At 32.6% G+C, this 20,829-nt stretch overlaps 1 protein-coding gene across 3 annotated transcripts; it reads left to right on the forward strand.

The window, feature by feature from the left end:
• Positions 1-3,808: 3,808 nt before the first annotated feature.
• LOC130809415 (3-deoxy-manno-octulosonate cytidylyltransferase, mitochondrial) lies at positions 3,809-19,131 on the forward strand. 3 transcript variants are annotated; one of them, XR_009040802.1, is made up of 9 exons: positions 3,810-4,162; positions 6,720-6,765; positions 7,005-7,091; positions 7,205-7,329; positions 17,746-17,885; positions 17,982-18,033; positions 18,114-18,224; positions 18,563-18,712; positions 18,831-19,131. XR_009040802.1 is itself a non-coding variant. In XM_057675197.1 (8 exons), the coding sequence occupies exons 1-8, from the start codon at positions 3,935-3,937 to the stop codon at positions 18,439-18,441; spliced, it is 828 nt and encodes a 275-aa protein (XP_057531180.1). In that variant the 5' UTR covers positions 3,809-3,934; the 3' UTR covers positions 18,442-18,473. The 3 variants fall into 3 exon arrangements, 2 of the variants coding, with proteins under 2 accessions (XP_057531180.1, XP_057531179.1); XM_057675197.1 differs by lacking the exons at positions 18,563-18,712; positions 18,831-19,131 and adding an exon at positions 18,403-18,473 and having other exon boundaries at positions 3,809-4,162; XM_057675196.1 differs by having other exon boundaries at positions 18,563-19,131.
• Positions 19,132-20,829: the final 1,698 nt, after the last annotated feature.

Genomic DNA, 20,829 nt, shown 5'->3' on the forward strand with positions numbered 1-20,829 from the left:
TCAATTTGATAAATTATTCGTAGTTGGTAAATATTTATTGGTTTATGATTATAATGATTTTATTTTTTATTTTGATTATTTAATTAGTTTTTTCTATTATCTTTTTACAATGATTTACAGATAATTGTGATTAACTCAAATTTTCTAGGGGAATGATCATGATATGAACATTTATTGAAAGATTCAGAGGTGGTTTGGCAAACGATTAATAATTGATAGTTAATAGTTGATTATAGTGGCTGATTTGATTAATTGATTTTAATAATTGGTTTGACCAGCTGATTTTAAACTCGTTGCTAAAGCAGCTTGTTCAAAAACAATTTATTCATAACAATAAGTTCTTTTAACTGGCTAATTTACCAAACATTAAAATTGGCTAGTTTGACCACTCAGCCCTTTAATTGTACCAAAATAAGCTAAAATTAATGAATAAGATATTTTGCTAAACACCCCCTAAATAATATAAGCTTTTTTATAAAAAAAAAATTCCCAAAAATATGCTTCGTGAAATTTTTAATTCCCAAAATAAGTGTATTCGTGTTCGAGCCTAAGGTCAGGTTGTTCGCTGTTACTAACAGCCCAATGAAAAAAAATTACTTTGTTCAATGTTAGTAATAGCAAACAAAGAGGGACAATGTCATAAGGTTTGACAAGGACAAAAAATTAAGAACAAACTTATTTGTTGTTATCAACAGTGAACAAACTATTTTTTATTTTTGTCCCTTTAAACGTTACGACATTTTTCCTTTAAACAAATCAAGTAACAGCGAACAAACTCTGACCTTTGACTTATACACAAAAATGCTTATTTTGGAAATTCAAATTTTTTGAAGCTTATTTTGTGGATTTTTTTATAATTTATTTCATTTATTTTGGTGAAGTTTCGTAAAAATAAATTTTTTATGAGACTTGATTATACATAAAAGACATTTCCAATGGGTGATATAAAAAGTACTTTCTCTGTTCCCTAATGAAGTTTTCACAAAGGAATATTCATAATAATTAAGAAAAATAGATATTTTAGATAGTGTATATAATATTTTATTGAATAATAAATTTGATGGGGAAAAGTGGGGATCATAAATATTAGAAAAGTATTAAAAGAAAGTTAGTGGAAAAAAAAACGGGATTACCACTAATAAAAAATATTTTTTTTAAAAGTTAGTGGGAAACATACAAGGAGCATAAAGAATATAAAAATATTAAAATAAAGTTGATAAAAGATATGTGAGAACCATAAGCATTATTAAAATGTTAAAATGAGGATGAAAAAGGTTATTTTTGTCCAAAATTTGTGATAAAAATAGAAAGACTCTATATGAGAATAATAATTGCAACACCCCAAAATGACAAATAAAAACTTCTTTAAGAAACGAATGGAATATCTTTTTAGTTGCTAGATAAGCTTTTTAAGTGATCTATATCAAAATATTCTGTAAAAACTAGATGTTTGTTGCTGTCGTTTATGATGATATAAATGAAGTTTAAGCCGAAATTTATTAAGAAAGTTAGTCGTAGTAGTTTTTTTGGTTTTATGTTGAAAAACACTTTTTAATAGGTTTAAAATATCATTTACTAAATAATTTTTTGTCGTTCAACTAAAAAAATAAAATTCAACCATAAAACATTTGTCAAATACACATCATAACTTAAAGTACATTCGTCCCTTTAAATTGTTATGCTTTTTTTATCTGGTTTTAAAATATTGCTATAATTCCTTATAAGAGAATATTTTCAATGTTTTTTTTAATTATAGTTTTTTTCTCTTTTAATATTATCTATACGATTTAAATATTTCACCGCTTCTTTATCTATCTTTCAACTCTCAAAAGTGCAATTTCAAAGATACAAAATGCATATAAATTTTTGTGTTATATGACATGTACATTCGCTTATTCTGAGTTAGTGACACATAGTTATGTGTATGTAAGGTAATTGGTATCATATACCATTGTTGCTATTCAAACAATACTTTATTTATCTTTTCCAAATACATATAACTATAGAATCATAGAATACTATAAAAAATACATATAACCATAGAATCATAGAATACTATAAAAAAAATCGTAAAATTTTAAATGACGATTTTATAGAGCATTATCAAACGGAGTATTATTATAGATTAACATGTGATTCAGTGACTTTCAAAAAGATTTTATTAAATTATTTATAATTTTAAGTATCAAAGATAAGCTTGAAAAATAATTTATAAGAACAAATGTATATAACTTATTAATATTTTTCTGAAAAACTTATATAATGATGCATTATTTTAGGAAAACTATTTTACAAGTAATATTTTGGTGACAACTATTAATTATTTTATATAGCAATACATATCTTTCATAATATACATTATTTTATCTAATTTAAATAATTTCAACATTAACATATTATTAATTATTGGATTATATCGACAATAACTTTACAAGCAATTTCGGCACAAATATTTTTACAAAATCGTCAATTTTACAAAAATAGTTAATATTGGGCATAATATATTAATAATTATTTATTCAATCAAGCAATAATTGTTGTTATAAAAACTTATATAGATTATATTTATATGTATTTTCATATTAACAAACTTCGTGCATTGCAAGAGTTTGTATACAATTATATATATTGATAAAAAATACTTTGATTTATTTTGAGTAGATTCTCACAATACTATGGATTATTTAAAGTTAACCAAATGTAGAGCTTATTTAGAGCAATGACCTATAGTTAAGAGTACTTTTAATAATTTTTCCAAAAATTTAATTATTTTAAGTTAAAAGTCGACCAACAAGTCAATCAGTAATACTATCTAATCCTCCAAAATAAGAAATTATCAAACCAAAACTAAAAAGAAAATGGACATTTGACAAACAAGGCCTAATATTAATTACAGTTTCATAAAGTTAAAAACATTTGCCATTTTGGCTTGTATTTATATGTCGTTATAATAAATTATATCTCTATTATATCATAAATTTTAAATATAATTAATCTTATTCATTATCATTTAATATTTTAATAATACTTATTACATTCACATATTTTTCACAAACTTCATTTTAATATTTTTATTTTGCTTATGTTTCTCGCACATTTTTCATTAACTTTATTAAAACATCATTTTAATTGTTGTGATCCTAATATGTTTTCACTAACTTTATTTTAATATTTATAGGAAAATTGATATTAATAATCCAACCTTTTGCTTCTCCGCTGTTAATAATTTCATCTTTAGATTATTTTTTAATAATCCAACATTTGCCCTTGATTCACTGTGAATAATCCAATCCAAGCTTTGTTTTAGTTGCTGGTAGCATACCCTATTATTACATATTATTAGTAATATGGTATATTGTGGGCAAATATTTGTCAAAGGTTAAATTATTAGAAAATAATACAAAGGCAGGATTATTCACTGCGGATGGGTGAAAGGTCGGATTATTAACGTCAATTTTTTTATACTTATTAAATTAATAATTTAATAAATTAAAATATCTATATTTATATTTATCATGTAAAACATTATATTTTCAGCCCGTCTTACATAAGATCGTTTCATCATGAGATGAGCCCATACAAGTAAGCCCATTTGTCTAAGTGATCAGTTTGAAATTATAAGTGATCACTTTAAGTTATAATAAGTGATAACTTTAAGACTATAAAAAGTCATTACTTTAAAAAATATACATCAAACCAATCCAATTAAAATGATCTCATCGTGAAATTGTTTTATATAAGAATTTGTGTTATATTTTTCTTAATTCTCCTGGAAAACTTTAAACAAAGAAATACATTTAATCAAAGCAACAACTCAAAATACACTTTTAAAGTGACTTCACTTGTTCAAGCAACCTTTGTTTCTCCCGCGGCACCGAGAGACCGAATATACCGACAAGCATAAGAGCCACAATACAAATCACGAAATTTCTTGATGTCGATTTGTTCATCATCTTCCTCTTCATCATCAAAGTCCACAAAGACATGGATTGTTCATGGGTTGCTATTGGGAGCTGCTGCAATTGGTGCACACGCATACTTTCTGCTTCGCCGATCCAGAAAATATCGTTCCCGTGTCATCGGAATCATTCCTGCTCGCTTTGCTTCTTCTCGTTTTCAAGGAAAACCTCTTGTCGACATTCTTGGCAAACCCATGATCCAGGTTTTTAAATTTCTAATTTTACCCACTTTTCGAATTTTGTTTTAAATTTTTAGTTAGTGGATCTGGCATGTATTGTTTTACTGTTTCTGCTGTTTTTGTTTGGAAACTTTTTGGCTTGCTTTTATGTGAGAAATGCTGGCGCATTGTTTTTTTATTGTTGGAAGTAAGTTAAATTGTTATTGGGATGATGGGAAGCTTTTAAGTGGAAGCATAGTGCATAAATACGGTTGTGGTTGCACAATGCCTTATGTTCCGGTCGCGATGAAATAAAAACTTGTATAATACGCTCGCCATATGGTGATGCGGTCTTGTTTTTGTACTATGAGCGGTAGTTTTAGGTAGTAATTGTGTTTTAAACGCAACAACAACAAAAATGACAAAGTTTTAATCATAACAATAATGAAATGGGCTTTGTAAATCAAAATAGATAAATGTGAAAATTTGGCTTCAACAAAGATTAGTTGATCAATCTAATACTAATAATAATATGTATAATAATCTACAAGACTACAACTAAAAAAAGTAGTTCCAATGGTCATCTAAATATATACTACTCCTGCATTCATTTGTATCTATATGCTTTGACTTCTTTCAAATTCCAATTCGTCATGTCATTGCTCACTTCTAGTATCCGACTTATTTTCGGTTTCGTTGTGTGTGAACGAACTAACTTGGATGATTTTCTCTCAATTTATTTTCATTTTCTATCTCAGGACCCTTTCTTATGTTGATTGTCCCAACACTTGAAAGCAAGTCTTATATACACTATATGCATCTCTCTCGACTTTTTGTTAACCGAAAACTCGCCCTGAAATCTTGAAACTCGCCTAGAGTAACACAATCTCACCACAACAAGCCATAAAGTTCGATTCTTAACGGCCAAAACGGCCTGTAAGCGCGATAGTGCGTTGTTTTTTTCAAACCTCGTTACAAATCGCACGTTTTCGGAATGGTTTGCTAAAAAAACGTGTGCTATACCCTTCATCAAAGAGAAGACATGGGTTACATATCAAAGAAGGAAGAAAGCTGGAAAGCAAATGAAGCCATACAATCTTGAATGACGTGGCAAACAAATGCTAAAGGTAGTTATAACAACAAGAAGGAATAAAGGAGGGAAGAAATGACTTTGTTATTTGTTAGATTTACTATGATGAGGTGGCTAATGTAGTCATCTATAAATACCAGCCTTTAATTGTAATTTGACAAGGAAAAATCAGTGTAATAGATACCTGAGGTAGGAGTGACTGACACTCGAAAATCAGCTTCTGTAATTGCTACTTTTCTTAATTCAATACTCATTCTTCTCTCTCAAATTCTTGTTTCTTTAAAACCAATCTATAGCACCGTGACAACTTGGTCGTTCCGAGTCAACTCGATTGAGTTTTGACACCTTGATGCAACCTAAGTAGGATATACATTAATGGCATTCAATATTTTGTATCCATACATGAGCATTGCCCCTTGAATTTCTTCCACATTGTTAGCTAACCACTCACCCATCACAGTACCAATTCCATTCTTTTTCTATCTTGTCATGAATATCACAATTTGCATATAATCTGCTTTTCTTGTAACATCTTCACCTTTTCATGAACCAACTTTGTCTCTTGCCTAGATCCATAACCTTAACCAACTCTAACCACTTCTCTAAGTAAGTTTTAACATCCCAAGTTGAGGTCCAATTCTTTTCTTTGGTCTTTTCTCCATAAAACATACTAGTCTTTGCTTTACGGCAAACTAGCAACTCTGGTATGCTAAACAATCCACCTATTAGGGTGCTTGATAAATAGCTTTTCTGTTGGCTTTTGGCTTTTGGCTTGTTGGTTAGCCAAAATGCCAAAAAGTGTTGGATAAATGGCTTTTCAACAAGGTGTTTTCAGTTGGCTTCTTAGCGCATTTCTTTTCCATTTGAGAATCGAAGTTCCATATTGGGTAAATGGTTGGTCAAAAAGAGCAAAATATTCTCTTTAGCATTTCTTTTTCCATTTGAGAATCTAAGTTCTATATTTGGCTATTCTTCTGCGCATTTGGATTATGTAGAAAAATAGTTTCAACTTACAAATTATGATATTTTATCCAAGGCATATATTAGGGCACTTGTGAATTTTTTTTGACCTAGATCTGGATTTACCACTATGATGGAGGTGCTTGATAGTTGATGATAAATGGTGGGAATAGAAATGCATTTTAGTTATAGTTTGCACGGAAAGGCTCATAACACCATGTTTTGTTAATCCTTTTCAAAGATCGCTTGTTTCATAGAATTTGTTTTATCCATTACTACTTGAGAAGATGGAATTTCTGAAGAAAAAGACTTGGATGTAGATTATGCTTCATTATGATGGACGTTTGAATGGGGCTGTATATGAATTATTAACACTCAAAATTAATTTCCACTATATCTTTTTTGGAACCGAAAGTCATAAATCATAGAAGGTGATCAAAATAGCTTCTTGGTTGCTTATGTTGTTGAATAGCATTAATAAAATATTTTCTCATGGATAGACTTCTTTTTGATGATTACTTTTTCATCATAGCTTCCTACTTCTTTGTGCAGAGGACATATGAAAGAGCAAAGCTGGCATCTATGTTGGATCAAGTTGGTAAATATTCTAAGCTAGTGATATTAGTGGATTTTTTTTCTGCTATAGGAGTTCATATGTAAGATTACTTTAGGTGAATGCTGAAAGGTTTACTCAGAAATCGTGAGATTCAGAATGTATTCTTGTTTTGCTCAATTGTGTGGGATGTTGATATGTTGGACAATGGAGGATTTGGGAAGTGATTTCTTGGTGTTGCGTGTTATACTTTTGATTTTAAGTTCACTTGTACTTTCTTGCAGTTGTAGCAACGGATGACAATAAGATTGCAGAATGTTGCCGTGGATTTGGTGCCGATGTAATTATGACCTCAGAATCTTGTCGAAATGGTACAAGTTGTGTTTTGTTTATTTTCTTGTTTAGGTTTTAGAAAGTTGTCATGACAAAATTTTGCAGGGTTATAGTTTCAGTATTTGCTTATGGGTCTTGTTACATGTTGCAGGTGCTGAGCGTTGCAGTGAAGCACTTAAGAAGCTTGAAAAGAAGTATGATATTGTCGTCAATATTCAAGGGGATGAGCCGTTGATTGAACCTGAGATCATAGATGGGATAGTTAAAGCACTCCAGGTTTGTCTATTATCCTATAGTCACTGTCCTCTGCTTCACTTTCTAGTGTATTCTCTCCATTTTTGGTTGCTGTCCTACTTTCCTTGATGAAATGTAAAATAATTGTCTTGTTTGCTTGCTGGCTAACTATGTTCTGTTTTATTGTCATTGCGTGTCTATTGGAAATTCACCCTTCGTGTCACTTATAGAGATGTACATGAGCTTATTCAGTACAGAAAAAACATTGCAAAATGCAAATTGATGATTAATGTTTAGTTGGTGCAATTAAAGATGTTCAGGTTATGCTTTATATAAAACTTATCCTCTTAACTCTGCTAATGTTGTAGAGAAGTAAGGCGTCAATTCCATAATATCATTCTCATGATGAATAACTAAATGGGAGTTTTGTGTAAAAAGTTGCAGTTGAATGCTAATAAAAAGAGCACAAAATAGATGGATTAAATAACAATGGAGAATGATACCTTACTTGATTCTTCATCTTACTGAGTTTGTTTATCGATCATTGGAATCACATCTAGTTCAACTCTTTATAACACTCATCATGGTTAATGTTAGTTCTATAATAAACCAAAAATTTCTTTTATTGCAGTGATGATGTGTTGGTAGACCCCTCACTCAACACCCTAACTTATTAAGCGTCTAGATCTAACTTAAAAGTAACATTTTCATAATCACAAAACCTCATCGGAAATGTTGTTTTTATTTGAATAGCTCATGCGCTGCACTAGCGGCACTTACTAAAAAAGTTGTTTTTATGTATAAATGAAATAAGAACACCCGAACACTTCATTTTATACTAACTTTAGATTAGAATATTTTTTGAAAAAATTACATTCACCAGGCCAAACTTTGGTCAAAAATAGTTTATTATGTCAAACTTCAACAATTAAATTTGCTAGGACAAACTTTAAAGCTAGTTTCATCTAACATGTTTAAACTTCAACAACTAAAGTCGCTAGGACAAACTTTAAAGGTAGTTTCATCTAACATGTTTTTTTACCTGTAACTTTTTGTTATTTTTTTAATTTAAAAAATTATTGAATTAAAACGAAAAACAATTAAAAATAAAAATAAAAAATTTATTTCCCGCAAAAATTTAAAACAAAACAAAAAATTCATACATTCACCCTTCTTCTTCTTCGATCCCTCATCCCAAACTTCATCCATACTCAAAAGTAAGCCTCCCAAAGCTTCTAGTAAAAAATAAATTAAGCTCTTTATCCCTTTCTCAAAGCTTCTCCTCCAACCTCATAAAGTATAATATTACTTTTCTTCTCCATTGAAAGAGGGGGTGCTTGGACCCCAACAATGGGAAAGAACAAATGTAGAAGTTGATGAAAAACAAAGTATGAACAAAAGAGACAACAAACACACAAGTTACTGAGGTATCTTGGATACCTCCCCCTCAAAAAATGTTTACCTTCATTAATGGATTTAACAATACAATAATGAATAAATTCTCATACTTGAGAACAACCTCTCAAGCCATACATCTCACAATTGAGATCTCACAATACTAATACATAGAAGAATACTCTAAAGTTTTTTATAATGTAGTAGCCCGCTCACAATATGTTTATGTGTGTTGTGGTGAGATTGTTCTATAAATAATGTATCCTATTTATAAAGAGGAATGCATCATTCTAGAAACTCACATTCAATCACCATCAAAGCACAATAATACCATTACATTAAACAGGACAATTAAGCACTCTCTTAATGCATATTTAACATCAACAATAAACCTAGCAATAAACATAGAAATAGTACCCACTATTATTCCTAGCTTAATTGCCCCACATTAAACTCTTTTAATGCCTTAAAACGTGCATTCAAGAGTCCAAAATAGCATCCTAGGCAATGTGCTCGAAAAGGCACTAAAGTGTTCGAACAAGCACATAGTTCTAATTCTCACAAAATTTTGCTGACACTGTGCTTGAATGAGTACTTTATGTGCTCGAACGAGCACAACTCACAATCCACTTCTGTTTGTTATTTTTTAGTTGCCTTGTTCGAGCAACTACCATGCCTTGCCTCGTTCAAGGCATGGTACCTCACCCTTTGTTGAGCCTTTTGTTGCCTTAGTTGAAGCCTCATTGCTCTCCCTAGTGCACCCCACTTGCTTTACATTTAACACACTCAACTCCCTCGCACTCTCATCGTTGCTCACAACATAACGTGGTTTATCTTGAGTCATTGAGTCACACTTAAGTAATTTAGCACTTGTACTAACAATCTCCCGCTCAAGGCCAAAATTACTTCTATCACCAAGAGTTAGCCCTTTTGGTGTCCCAATCAAAACATTAACATAAGATTTAAGTCTTGGCTCCTCCTTAAAACCAAACCCATCAACAACTCTCTTTGTGCCCACCCTTCATGGTAGTCACCATCCATAAATATCACTCTCTTTTGTGACTTGAGTCTTGCACCACTCTCAACATGATCTAAGTCTCCACCCCTCAGCAACACATGACCATTGTTGTCCATAACTCCTTTTAAATGCATTAAGCATACCTTTGCGACCTTTATAACCCCATCACTTTTGAGTTTTTATGGTGTACCCAATCTTCTCTAATCTCTTCAATGTAATTAGATTCCTCGTCATCTTAAGAATATATCTCATATCTCTAAGCTTCCTCACTAAGCCATTTTGCATTCTCAAATGCACCTCTCCAATGGCTTCTATCACAACTTCCTCACCACTAGACAAGGTCACCCTTTCATGTTCACAAGCCATCACCTTGTAAACAAGCTTTTATCTCTACAAATATGATATGAGTGTACGGAATCAAACACCCAATCACCATTATCATCACACTTGGCCAACCACACATGACTATTATCAACATCACAATTAGCTTTCAACACAAAACCCTTATCACAAATGTTTGGGAGCTCATCATCCTTCTCAAAAAGAATTGCTCTCTTCTTCCCTTTGAGCTCATCATCTTCACCAACCTCCATAGTTGGCTTCTTTATCTTCTTTAAAAACTTCATGTTTCGAAGGTCTCTCTTCAACTTATTACAATTATATTGAATATGACCTCTCTTGCGGCAGTGGTAGCACACTTTATCCCCATACCCAATTCTTGCCCTCTTGATCCCGATTTTTTCTCCATTATCCCTCTTTGATGGATTTTCCTCAATGATTTTACCTTCCCCCATAGATGGACTCCGACAAACAATCATATCAACCCCCATGGTTGATACTTTCTCACCGTTTGCACTACCCTTAGTAGCACCCTCAAGTTTTTCAACTCTCAATGACAGACTCTACCACTAGCCTTTTCTCTACCACCATTGTCAACAAGTTCTCCTTTTCTCTTGAGAACTCTATTAACAAACTCCTCATCTCTTGCCCACTCACCGTTTTTCTCTCCTCAAAGGTTTCAACAAACCCAAATGGCTTCAACAAACCATCCAAACACATCTCAACTTCTACCATCTTTCTTTTACCTATCTCCAAGCCTTCCCTCACTCCATAACCATAGGAAAAACACGCCAAGCTCTGATACCAATTGAAGGAAGGGGTGCTTGGACCCCGACAATGGCAAAGAACAAATGTAGAAATTGATGAAAAACAAAGTATGAACAAAAGAGACAACAAACACACAATTTAATGAGATATCTTTGATACCTCCCCCTCAATAAATGTTTACTTTCATTAATGGATTCAACAATACAATAATGAATAAACTCTCATACTTGAGAACTACCTCTCAAGCCATACATCTCACAATTAAGATCTCACAATACTAATACATAGAAGAACACTCTCAAGTTTCTTACAATGTAGTAGCCCTCTCATGTTTCTGTGTGTTGTGGTGAGATTGTTCAATAAATAATGTATCCTATTTATAGAGTGAAATACATCATTTTAGAACCACATATTTAATCACCATCAGCACAATAACACCATTACCTTAAACATGACAATTAAGCACTCTCTTAATGCATATTTAACATGAACAATAAACCTAGCAATAAACATAGAAACAATACCCACTATTATTCCTAGCCTAATTGCCTTTCAATGCCTTAAACCGTGCATTCAAGAGTCCAAAATAGCATCCTAGGCAATGTGCTCGAACAAGGCACTAAAGCGCTCGAACAAGCACATACTTTAGAACCTCACAAAATGTTGCTGACATTGTGCTCGAACGAGCACACCTCACAGTCCACGTATGTTTGTTTTTTTCTCGTTGCCTTGTTTGAGCAACCTACTTCCCATACCTTGCCTTGTTCAGGGCGTCGTTCCTCACCCTTTGTAGAGCCTTTTATTGCCTTAGTTGAAGCCTCATTGTTTTTCTTACTGCACCCCACTTGTTCTATGTTCAAAACACTCAATGCACTCAACTTTCTCGCACTCTCATTGTTGCTCAAAACATGACGTGTCTTATCTTAAGTCATTAAGTCAGACTTAAGTAATTTAGCACTTGCACTAACATCCTTTATAAGCTATTTCCATGGGACTAGAAATGGAAGGAGAAACCATAAAAAGGAAGATGAAGGAAAGCATTAATCCTTATTGGTTGATGCATATTGAATTCAATCTAAAGTTTGTCATAAATGGTGGCTATGGATAAAACACATGAGACCAAAATGAGTTTTCTTAATTTTCTAGAATTGTCTACCATTGAAGAAGAGTAAAAAGTTTCAGAAAAATAGGGCTTATAAGACAAAAATAATAAAATTTAAAAAATACCAATTTTGCTTGAAAAGGAGGAGAAAAGTGAGGTAAATAATGAAGAAACCAAAATGCCACGTCATCACCTTTACTAGTTATCTAGGTTAACATAACTACATGTTGGATAACAACAAAATATATAGTTTGCCCCACTGGATGTAAATGTTGAAGTTCGACCTAAAAAATTGTTTTTGGCCATAGTTTGACCTGTTGAATGCAAATTTTCCAATTTTTTTCATGTAACTTTAGCTTAGAATAAGTAGTTGTCAAATGATCAATTTTTCATGAACAATACAAAACATATGACGTAAAAATTAGATTAGTAACAATATGAATAAAGAATTGAATCAGAGAAGTTACTCACAACTTGTTAGGACATAAGCTTGGATTCATATCAACCAAGGATGAACGACTTAGTCGCACATGAATGAAGAAAGTGCACAACTTTTGCAGAAATGCAAATGATGATTGAATCCTCAAAAATAATCCAAAAGTTTGACTTCTTACAAGGTAATTAGCTTTTTATCTTGACTAAGGGACTGAGTAAAAACTAACATCAGTTCATTAAATTAAAAGGGAGTATATAATTTTGGAGTTCATATTCATAATCCCACAAATGGGCATAATGGATTTAAATGATGATCTTTCACTCTTGTCTTTTGAAAAATGGTCGTGACTTATGCGTGATATGATGGACACTAAATAAATTGAGGAGTAATTGGGAGTTAAAAGTGCTTTGATTACGACTTGAAAATAAAGGGCAACAATTCTCAAGTATCGCAGCTGAATTTAGTAAAGACCACACTGGAAACTCCATACCCTACTTTAGTAGCTACCAATTGCCACTCGTAGACCGTCTACAACAGATTCTAGCAGTTCAATAAAATCATAGAATGACAGAATTGCACTACCTGACTGCCAGGCTGCAGCCAAGAATAAAGCAGAACTCCATAATATCCACAACACATACTGTTTTGCTCTTTGTCTCATATAAGCCTAAAAGTGTATTAATTAAACCATGACTAAGAGTTGTATACACCTTATTATGCCATAGTATGTAGTACTCATAAATCATAATTCCTCCACTTGAACCTTACTCGTACCAAGTAAAATTACAAACCAGAGCATTGGGAGTTAACAACTACTACTTACCAACATGTTTAAGCAATCGCTTTAGGTACGAGTACTATAATGTCCTAAATCCCCCATCCCTCAAAACTAATTCTTGATCAAGGATACAAAAATGTGGACTTGCCTTATTTTCTACATTCTCATGCCATTAATCTTTGAAGGGGGTTCTCTATCATACAATCTCTTTTCTAATGCTCGCAACCAGTGTGAATGTGATGCAATAACTCCTACCTATGATAAATCTCCTTAGTCCTAAAACCTATCATGGTGTCACCTCTATGCCACCACACTAAGAACAAATATAAGTGTTAGGCCTTTTCTTTTGCTCAAATACCCTATTGGCTATTAGGATGTCACTTGATCATTATTCTTCTTTTTAGTTGCAACACTCATTTATTTTTCATAATTTTTTTACCCCTCTCTTTTGTGTTGTCCTAATCTCAACCCAGTGCTTCTCATTTCTTCTTCTTTTTCTTATTTAAATTATTATTATTATTATTATTATATACGACCATAGAAACACCACACATTATGACACAACTTCAAACTTCTTCCTCCCATAACCCATTCAATGCTCATAATGTTTCCATTGTGAACGACAACTAATTAAATTTAGGGAAAATAATAGTTAGGTTCATCCGTGGAAAAAATGCGGTCGTGGATGTGTTTGTGAAAAAGGTCTCACTGTCACGAAAACAATTATAAAGGAACTAAAACGCGAATCGCGGCCGATATAGAGTGGATTTTTGAAATCTAACACATGAGGGGAGTTTTGAGCTTATAATTTCATTTTTGTTGTTGAACTACTATTATTATGCACTAATATACCCATAACTATTATAATTGCACTATAGGAGGTACTTTTAGTGGATAGTTAATTAATTTAATAGGTATTTTTTGTTTAAATATGAAAATTATAAATAATAAAGTATAATTTGAGTGATCCATAATAATTAAGTTAATGGGTACTTATGAAGTTTTAACACAAAGTTGTTAGAACTTTTTCTACAATTTAATGATATGTCGGATTAGATTTTTCTATAATCTCTTCTCGACAAATAACATAACGGTAAAATATTGGCCATTACACAATACATAACTTTTAACGCGATGAAAATTCATGTGTTGTTATATAACAAGAATTAATGTCATTGCAACTCAAACACGCAACATAACAGTTATAACGAGCAAACTTTTATTGCATGCCTTCAACTATCAACTAAAATGACAAGTAATTACACTACCTTTTGTCAATCCATGCAATCCTTTTATGTTGTAGCAACAAATCAATCCAACCAGGAGGAAAAGATGAGGGAGAATGTATTTGAAATGCATAAGTGTTTGATGGAAGAATTGATTTGATTTATGGATGTTGTAAAAGGAAGAGGAAAAGATGAGGGAGAATGTATTTGAAATGCATAAGTGTTTGATGGAAGAATTGATTTGATTTATGGATGTTGTAAAAGGAAGAGGAAAAGAAGATGGTTGAAATCAATGGAGGATTGAATTGGGAGGAGGGAGATAAGGAAGAGAAAAAGGAAATGATTCAATATGTGAAAGAGGGGAAAATTGATTTCGGAATTTGAGTTGGTATAGGTGAAATGGAAAAGGAAATTATGACAATTTTATCAAGAACTGGATTCACAACTTGTAGCGAATTCACAACAAAGACTTCTTCTTCATAGCTTTGGTTAAATACTCCATTCTTTGTTGAAACAAACAATAATATCTAAGAATTCAAGTATGCAAACTACGAGTTGCCTCAAGGATGTGCCTTGTTTTGTGTCTTTCTCTCATCATGACGATTATCAATTAGCATATTTTCCCAGTTCCTCAAAAGCGAGAAATGCCATGGTTTTGATCATCGAGAAACATGCCTTTGCAGCTCCCCATGTGATTGATTACCTTTTTCCAAACTTTTTTGTTGGGGACATATTCCTCTGAAATCCGCTGTTGTTCATTCCAAAGTTTAAAGATATTAACTTTCTCATTTTGGTCTCTTATAAGCCTGTTGGGGATAATTACTCAAAGTGCATATTCATCACTATAGATGCTCAAGAAAAAGCTTCAACTTCCCCTTGGGTGCTATGACACTAATTTCTATATAGGAGAATTGGTGGGATGAGTTCTATGGCCTTTGGAAGAGATGGAAGTTTATTCAAGTTGGATACTTCATCTTGTAAGTTAGTGGAAATATCATATTCCAACTTATCACATGTATTATATCATACAAGGTGGATTTTTGTTAATCTTTTCCATTCAACTTGCAAGCATCTCGGACACAAGGATTAATTTCTATGGAAGAACAGAATGATCATCAACCACATTTGTCATAGATTCATTAATGTGGTATTTTACCCCCCTCCCCCCCCCCCTCCTCCCCACCCCACACGCCCGTGTCAAACTCCAAAATTAAGGTACAAGATGTACGTGAAGTTTTTGGAAGGGTCTCTTCTCTCTAACAAGATATGGATCACATAACCAGTACATCCTTAACCATCAGTAAATCAACCATATCCACGACAAATAAATCTGGAATAAGCTCTTCAAAATGATATGAAAAATGATAAAATCCTTACAATGTCCTAGAAGTAGACTCCTATACCAGGTAAAAAGCTTTTTATTATGTTAACGGAATTTGAAAAAGGGAAAATAAAAGTTGGGTTTTGCCACAGTTTAATCTTCATTATCCCATAAATGATTCAATGATTGTCAATGACATTTGGACTTTCCTCGTCCTTTTTTGTAATGGTTGTCTTTTGATTTATGTTTAATGCATTTTCCACAAAATACAGAGTAATAGAGAATTATACATCATTAAGTGTAATAGCAGTGAGTTGAAAGTTGAAACCTTAGCATAATCAATTGACATTAATCGAGTTTGCAACTCAACCTGCTGAAGAGCTTGCTGCAGCGGAAAATCAAAAGCTGCTTTAATAGCTTACAGCCGTTACCTGCTGCACGGCAGGCTACAGCAAGCTATCCAACGGGTCCGTAAAACCACACAGAAGTGCACCTTTGTCTTTCTGCCTATCTGACTACTGCCCATGCTGCAGCCAGGTTTTCAGCGATACTTCATAACTGCCACAACACTTCCTCATCAACACTTATAACAGTATAAGCCCCAAAGTATATCAAATAAACAACATTAAGGCAATATTATGAATGCTCGTCGAGGTTACAAGAAAGACAGGAAATTGAAAGGAATATATTTCAATAGCTATTTGAATATGGCTTTAGCAGTTTCTCTGGTTTCTTAATATGTTTTATCTGTCCTACTAAAATTTATTCGACTGTTGTTTATGTGCTTTTCCGATTCCTCATATTTTTCTTCTCTCAGATAATCTTGCTTGTATTAACCTCTATTGTGTTTTTGTAAGGTTTTGATTGTGATCTTTTCTTCTTACTTTAGTTCCCAGAGTCTGGTCATCCATTATTACATTATTTTTTGTCAACAACAATAACAACATTGCTAGAGCCAAAAGACTGGGAATTACATTATTTTTCGTGAACATACTTAAATAAAGTAGCTTGTAGGTGCAGATTGCAAACGTCTAGTTCTTATAATTTATAGTATGGTCACTTTATTCCCAAATCAGTTCCTAGTTTCCTGGGTATGTTATAGTTGTTATTGTATGAAATATATATTAGTATTTAGGTTCAAACTTACTTCTGAGGAGGGTTTTGACTTAATGGCAGTTTATATTATATCTAAGTAATTGTTTTTTAGATGTTGCAAGGACTCAATGGGGTCAGCCCAATAAACCACCGATCGTATTCACGTACACAAGGAAGAGGACAGCTAAGAATTAATTAATCAATATTTTGAATATATTATGATATCATTATTTTTGTTAGTGATGTCAGCAGTTTGTTATTTCTGTTTTGCTTAAATACTGGATGCTTGCACTGTAATGGGTATCAAAAAGTTTGTTATTGAGTTTATTCATTTTGGAGAGATCCTTCTCTCGAAGTGGGGTGCGTTATTTTATCATTCTCAGAGAATATTCAAGAAATAGTAACTGTTGTATCTGGGAACTTCCTTTCCTGAAAAATATTAATATACTCATATAGTTGATTCCTTACAGATGTATCTCAGTTTTTTATATTAAGGTGAACCGTTGCGCATTTTTGCCCACGTTGTTTGTTGTCAAAGCAAGTCTTAGTTTCAGATGTTTTCCTGCTCAAAACTTTCGGCACTGGTCTCTAAACAAGGGGTACAGAATTGGTACTTAGTTTATGATGTTCCACATATTAGAGGTGCACAATTCATCTCGAAAAAATAGAGAGGGAGACCGAGAAAAGAGAAATATTTAGAGGGAGGATTCAAATCATATTCATTTCATATCCTAACCAATCATTATACCATCATATATATAGCGAACAAGTCTAATAAACTTGCTGCCATTTGCTAGATTGATATCACAATATTCCTTTTTCAGAAGCTTCACTAAGACTTTTCTACCCCTCTTGTGTAGATATTAATTCATCACAGAAAATCTGGCCCATATGCTTACTTTGTCCAAGTGGTGAATGGTGATAATTATTTTGCTCATCTTTGCATTATTATCTTATATATATTAGCTCCATTCTTGCAGTCGGCTCCAGATGCTGTCTTCAGCACCGCTGTGACTCCTTTGAAGGCCGAGGATGCTTTTGATCCAAACCGGGTGAAATGTGTAATTGATAACCATGGATATGCTATCTACTTCTCCAGAGGACTTATTCCATATAACAAGTCTGATACCGTTTCTACTTTTTTATAAGCTATTTTTCGCTCTTTTGGTCCTGCTGGACTAACGGTTTATTTCTTTTCATGTCCCTATTCCACCAGATCCGGGAAGGTCAATCCAGAATTCCCATATTTACTCCATCTTGGTATCCAGGTACGACTGTCGGGTCAGTTATGCCATTTATTGGTCTCTCTGACTACAACTCTAATGTTTATGATTTGCATGTTTTACAGAGCTATGATGCTGAGTTCCTCAAAATATATCCAGATCTACCACCTACCCCGTTGCAACTCGAAGAAGATCTGGAACAACTCAAAGTTCTTGAAAATGGATATAAATTGAAGGTAGTTTTTCTTTCCTTGACATTGTGTTTTCTTCCTTAGCAGGTGATGCTAATCACCAAATAATATTTTATTTTTCGTGTCGTTCAAGCTTGGATTTTTCTGTTGTTTTCGGCTTTCAACTTAACTAATGCAAAAATCAAAGAGTGTTTGATTCATTAGTGGATTCAATCTATAATAGAATACGGAATGTGGTTTTGGAGTTTTGCCATATATCTAAGAAGTTGGCTTCTACAACCAGTATGATGTATGTCGATGTAATGAACAATCACCTTGTTTTCACAATTTTTATTACCATATGTTGAAGCCCGACTTTGACAATCTGTTATCTCAAACCGCAGGTTATAAAGGTTGAGCATGAAGCTCACGGAGTGGATGTTCCCGATGATGTAGAAAAAATAGAAAGATATATGCGTGAGAGAAATCTATCCTAGTTTCTTCGAGAGAACGTTCATGTGGAAATACAGGATATTCAATACGGATATGCAGAGGTTTGTTTTGCTTATTTTCTTTCGTGTGTAGATGACCGAAGAGGATATATTATACTGTCACTGATGAAGTGCCTCATCTTAAACTTGTTTATTTCGTTTATTTTTAAAAAAATTTAAGAATAGAAACAGATTTACCAGTGAGTTGTGTGAAGAATTCCTTTCCATCGTTTGTGGTCGATCCAGGAACAGCTCATACATTTATCGACTTTTTTTAGTTTCTGAAATTTCTAGAATTATTTGTATCGTTGTACACGAAACAATAAAACCAATTTGAGATGAACGGATTTTGTTGTTAGTTTGTTACAATGACTTGGCATATCTATACCAGTGTCAAAATTACATTTGTTGGTTTGTCGTTACAAGAATAATTAAGGAACGTGATATTGATCTTATAAAGTCGAGTTTGTCGACTAATTGAAGCAATGATCTCATCCTCTTAATAAATGTAAACTCGAGCAATAATATTTCGAGTGAATTTATAATTTTTATTTCTTTTATGCAATTAACTGTTTTTATCAAAATGGATATATATTTTTTTTGCACAATTGATTTAATCTTACTAAACAGTATTTGTTTTCAAGTTCAAGGGAGAAAGAATACTGGCCTGATAGGAAACAAGTATCCATGCAATTTCAACTTCTATGGCTTTGTTCCTCATACGCCTGTTTGTAAAAATTTGAAAAAAAAAAGATTATTTAATAACTTAATTCCAAAAATAAGCTTCGTGAAAACTTATTTTCCAAAATAAGCGTCCGTACATCCAAGCCTAGCATCGGAAAGAGTCGCTGTTAGTAACAGCGAAAGTGAAAAAAAAAAAAATTAAAAGCCCAAAGTCGCTGTTAGTAACAGCGACTTAAAAAAAAAATTTTAAAAGCCCAAAGTCGTTACTAACAGCGACTTAAAAAAAAAATTTTTTTTTTTTTTTTTAAAAAAAAATTTTAATAGTACTGAACTTGAAGTGATCGTTATGTGAAAGTTGTTTCTTTCACTTTGCTGATTGTTTGGGTAAAGTTCAAAACTCAGAAAATGTATCTCTCTATATCTTCCCATTTATAACAAACCTTCTATAGTTCTATCTATTCTTACTTTGTTCTAATTAACAAATTACCCATTCAAACAAACCTCCTCTCAACTAATATCAAGCTTACCCCCTTTGTTCTTAGAAAAAATCACTTAAAAGTAGTTGGTATAGCTAGTAAGCATGTGAGACTATATTACTTACTTTAAGGTTCAAACTCATTTGAATAACATTCTTTTTTAATTGGTACGGTTATACTTGAATCTGTTGAGGGGCAGCAACATCCAGCTTTGAAGTATACATACAGCCGGCAGGGAAGGAGAGACATGAGTCGCCATAGCGGGAAATGAAGAAAAGAGACATGAGTCCACACATAACTGACAAAATAAACAAAAAAAGGAAAAACAGCACCCAAACAATCAGCAAAGCGAAAGAAACAATTTTCACATAACGATCACTTCAAGTTCAGTACTATTAAAATTAAATTATAAAAAAAAATTTTTTTTTTTAAGTCGCTGTTCTAACAGCGACTTTGGGCTTTTAATTTTTTTTATAAGTCGCTGTTACTAACAACGACTTTGGGCTTTTAATTTTTTTTTTCACTTTCGCTGTTACTAACAGCGACTCTTCCCGAGGCTAGGCTTGGATGTACGGACGCTTATTTTGGGAAATAAGTTTTCACGGAGCTTATTTTTGGAATTAAGTTGTTAATTAATCTTATTTTTTTCAAATTCTCCCTGTTTGTTTTAATAGGCAAATACAAATGTTTCAATTGGAAATTGTAACTTTTAAAACACAAGTGGATTGGACAAAAATTTGAATAAAATAAGATGTTTTAACAACTTAATTTCAAAAATAAACTTCGTGAAAACTTAATTTTCAAAATAAGCGTCCGTACATCCAAAGCTAGCCTTGGAGTAAGTCGCTCTTACTAACAGCGACTTAAAAAAAAAAATTTTTTTAAGTCGCTGTTAGTAACAGCGACTTAAGGCGTTTTAAGTTTTCAGTTCTTAATTACTTCTTCATTCCAACCTACGAGATTAAGGAGTTGATCAGTTAACCTTAAAGTCGCTGTTACTAACAACGACTTAAGGAGTTG

The sequence above is a fragment of the Amaranthus tricolor genome, chromosome 3, assembly GCF_026212465.1.
Source record: "Amaranthus tricolor cultivar Red isolate AtriRed21 chromosome 3, ASM2621246v1, whole genome shotgun sequence".
Lineage (NCBI taxonomy): Eukaryota > Viridiplantae > Streptophyta > Magnoliopsida > Caryophyllales > Amaranthaceae > Amaranthus > Amaranthus tricolor.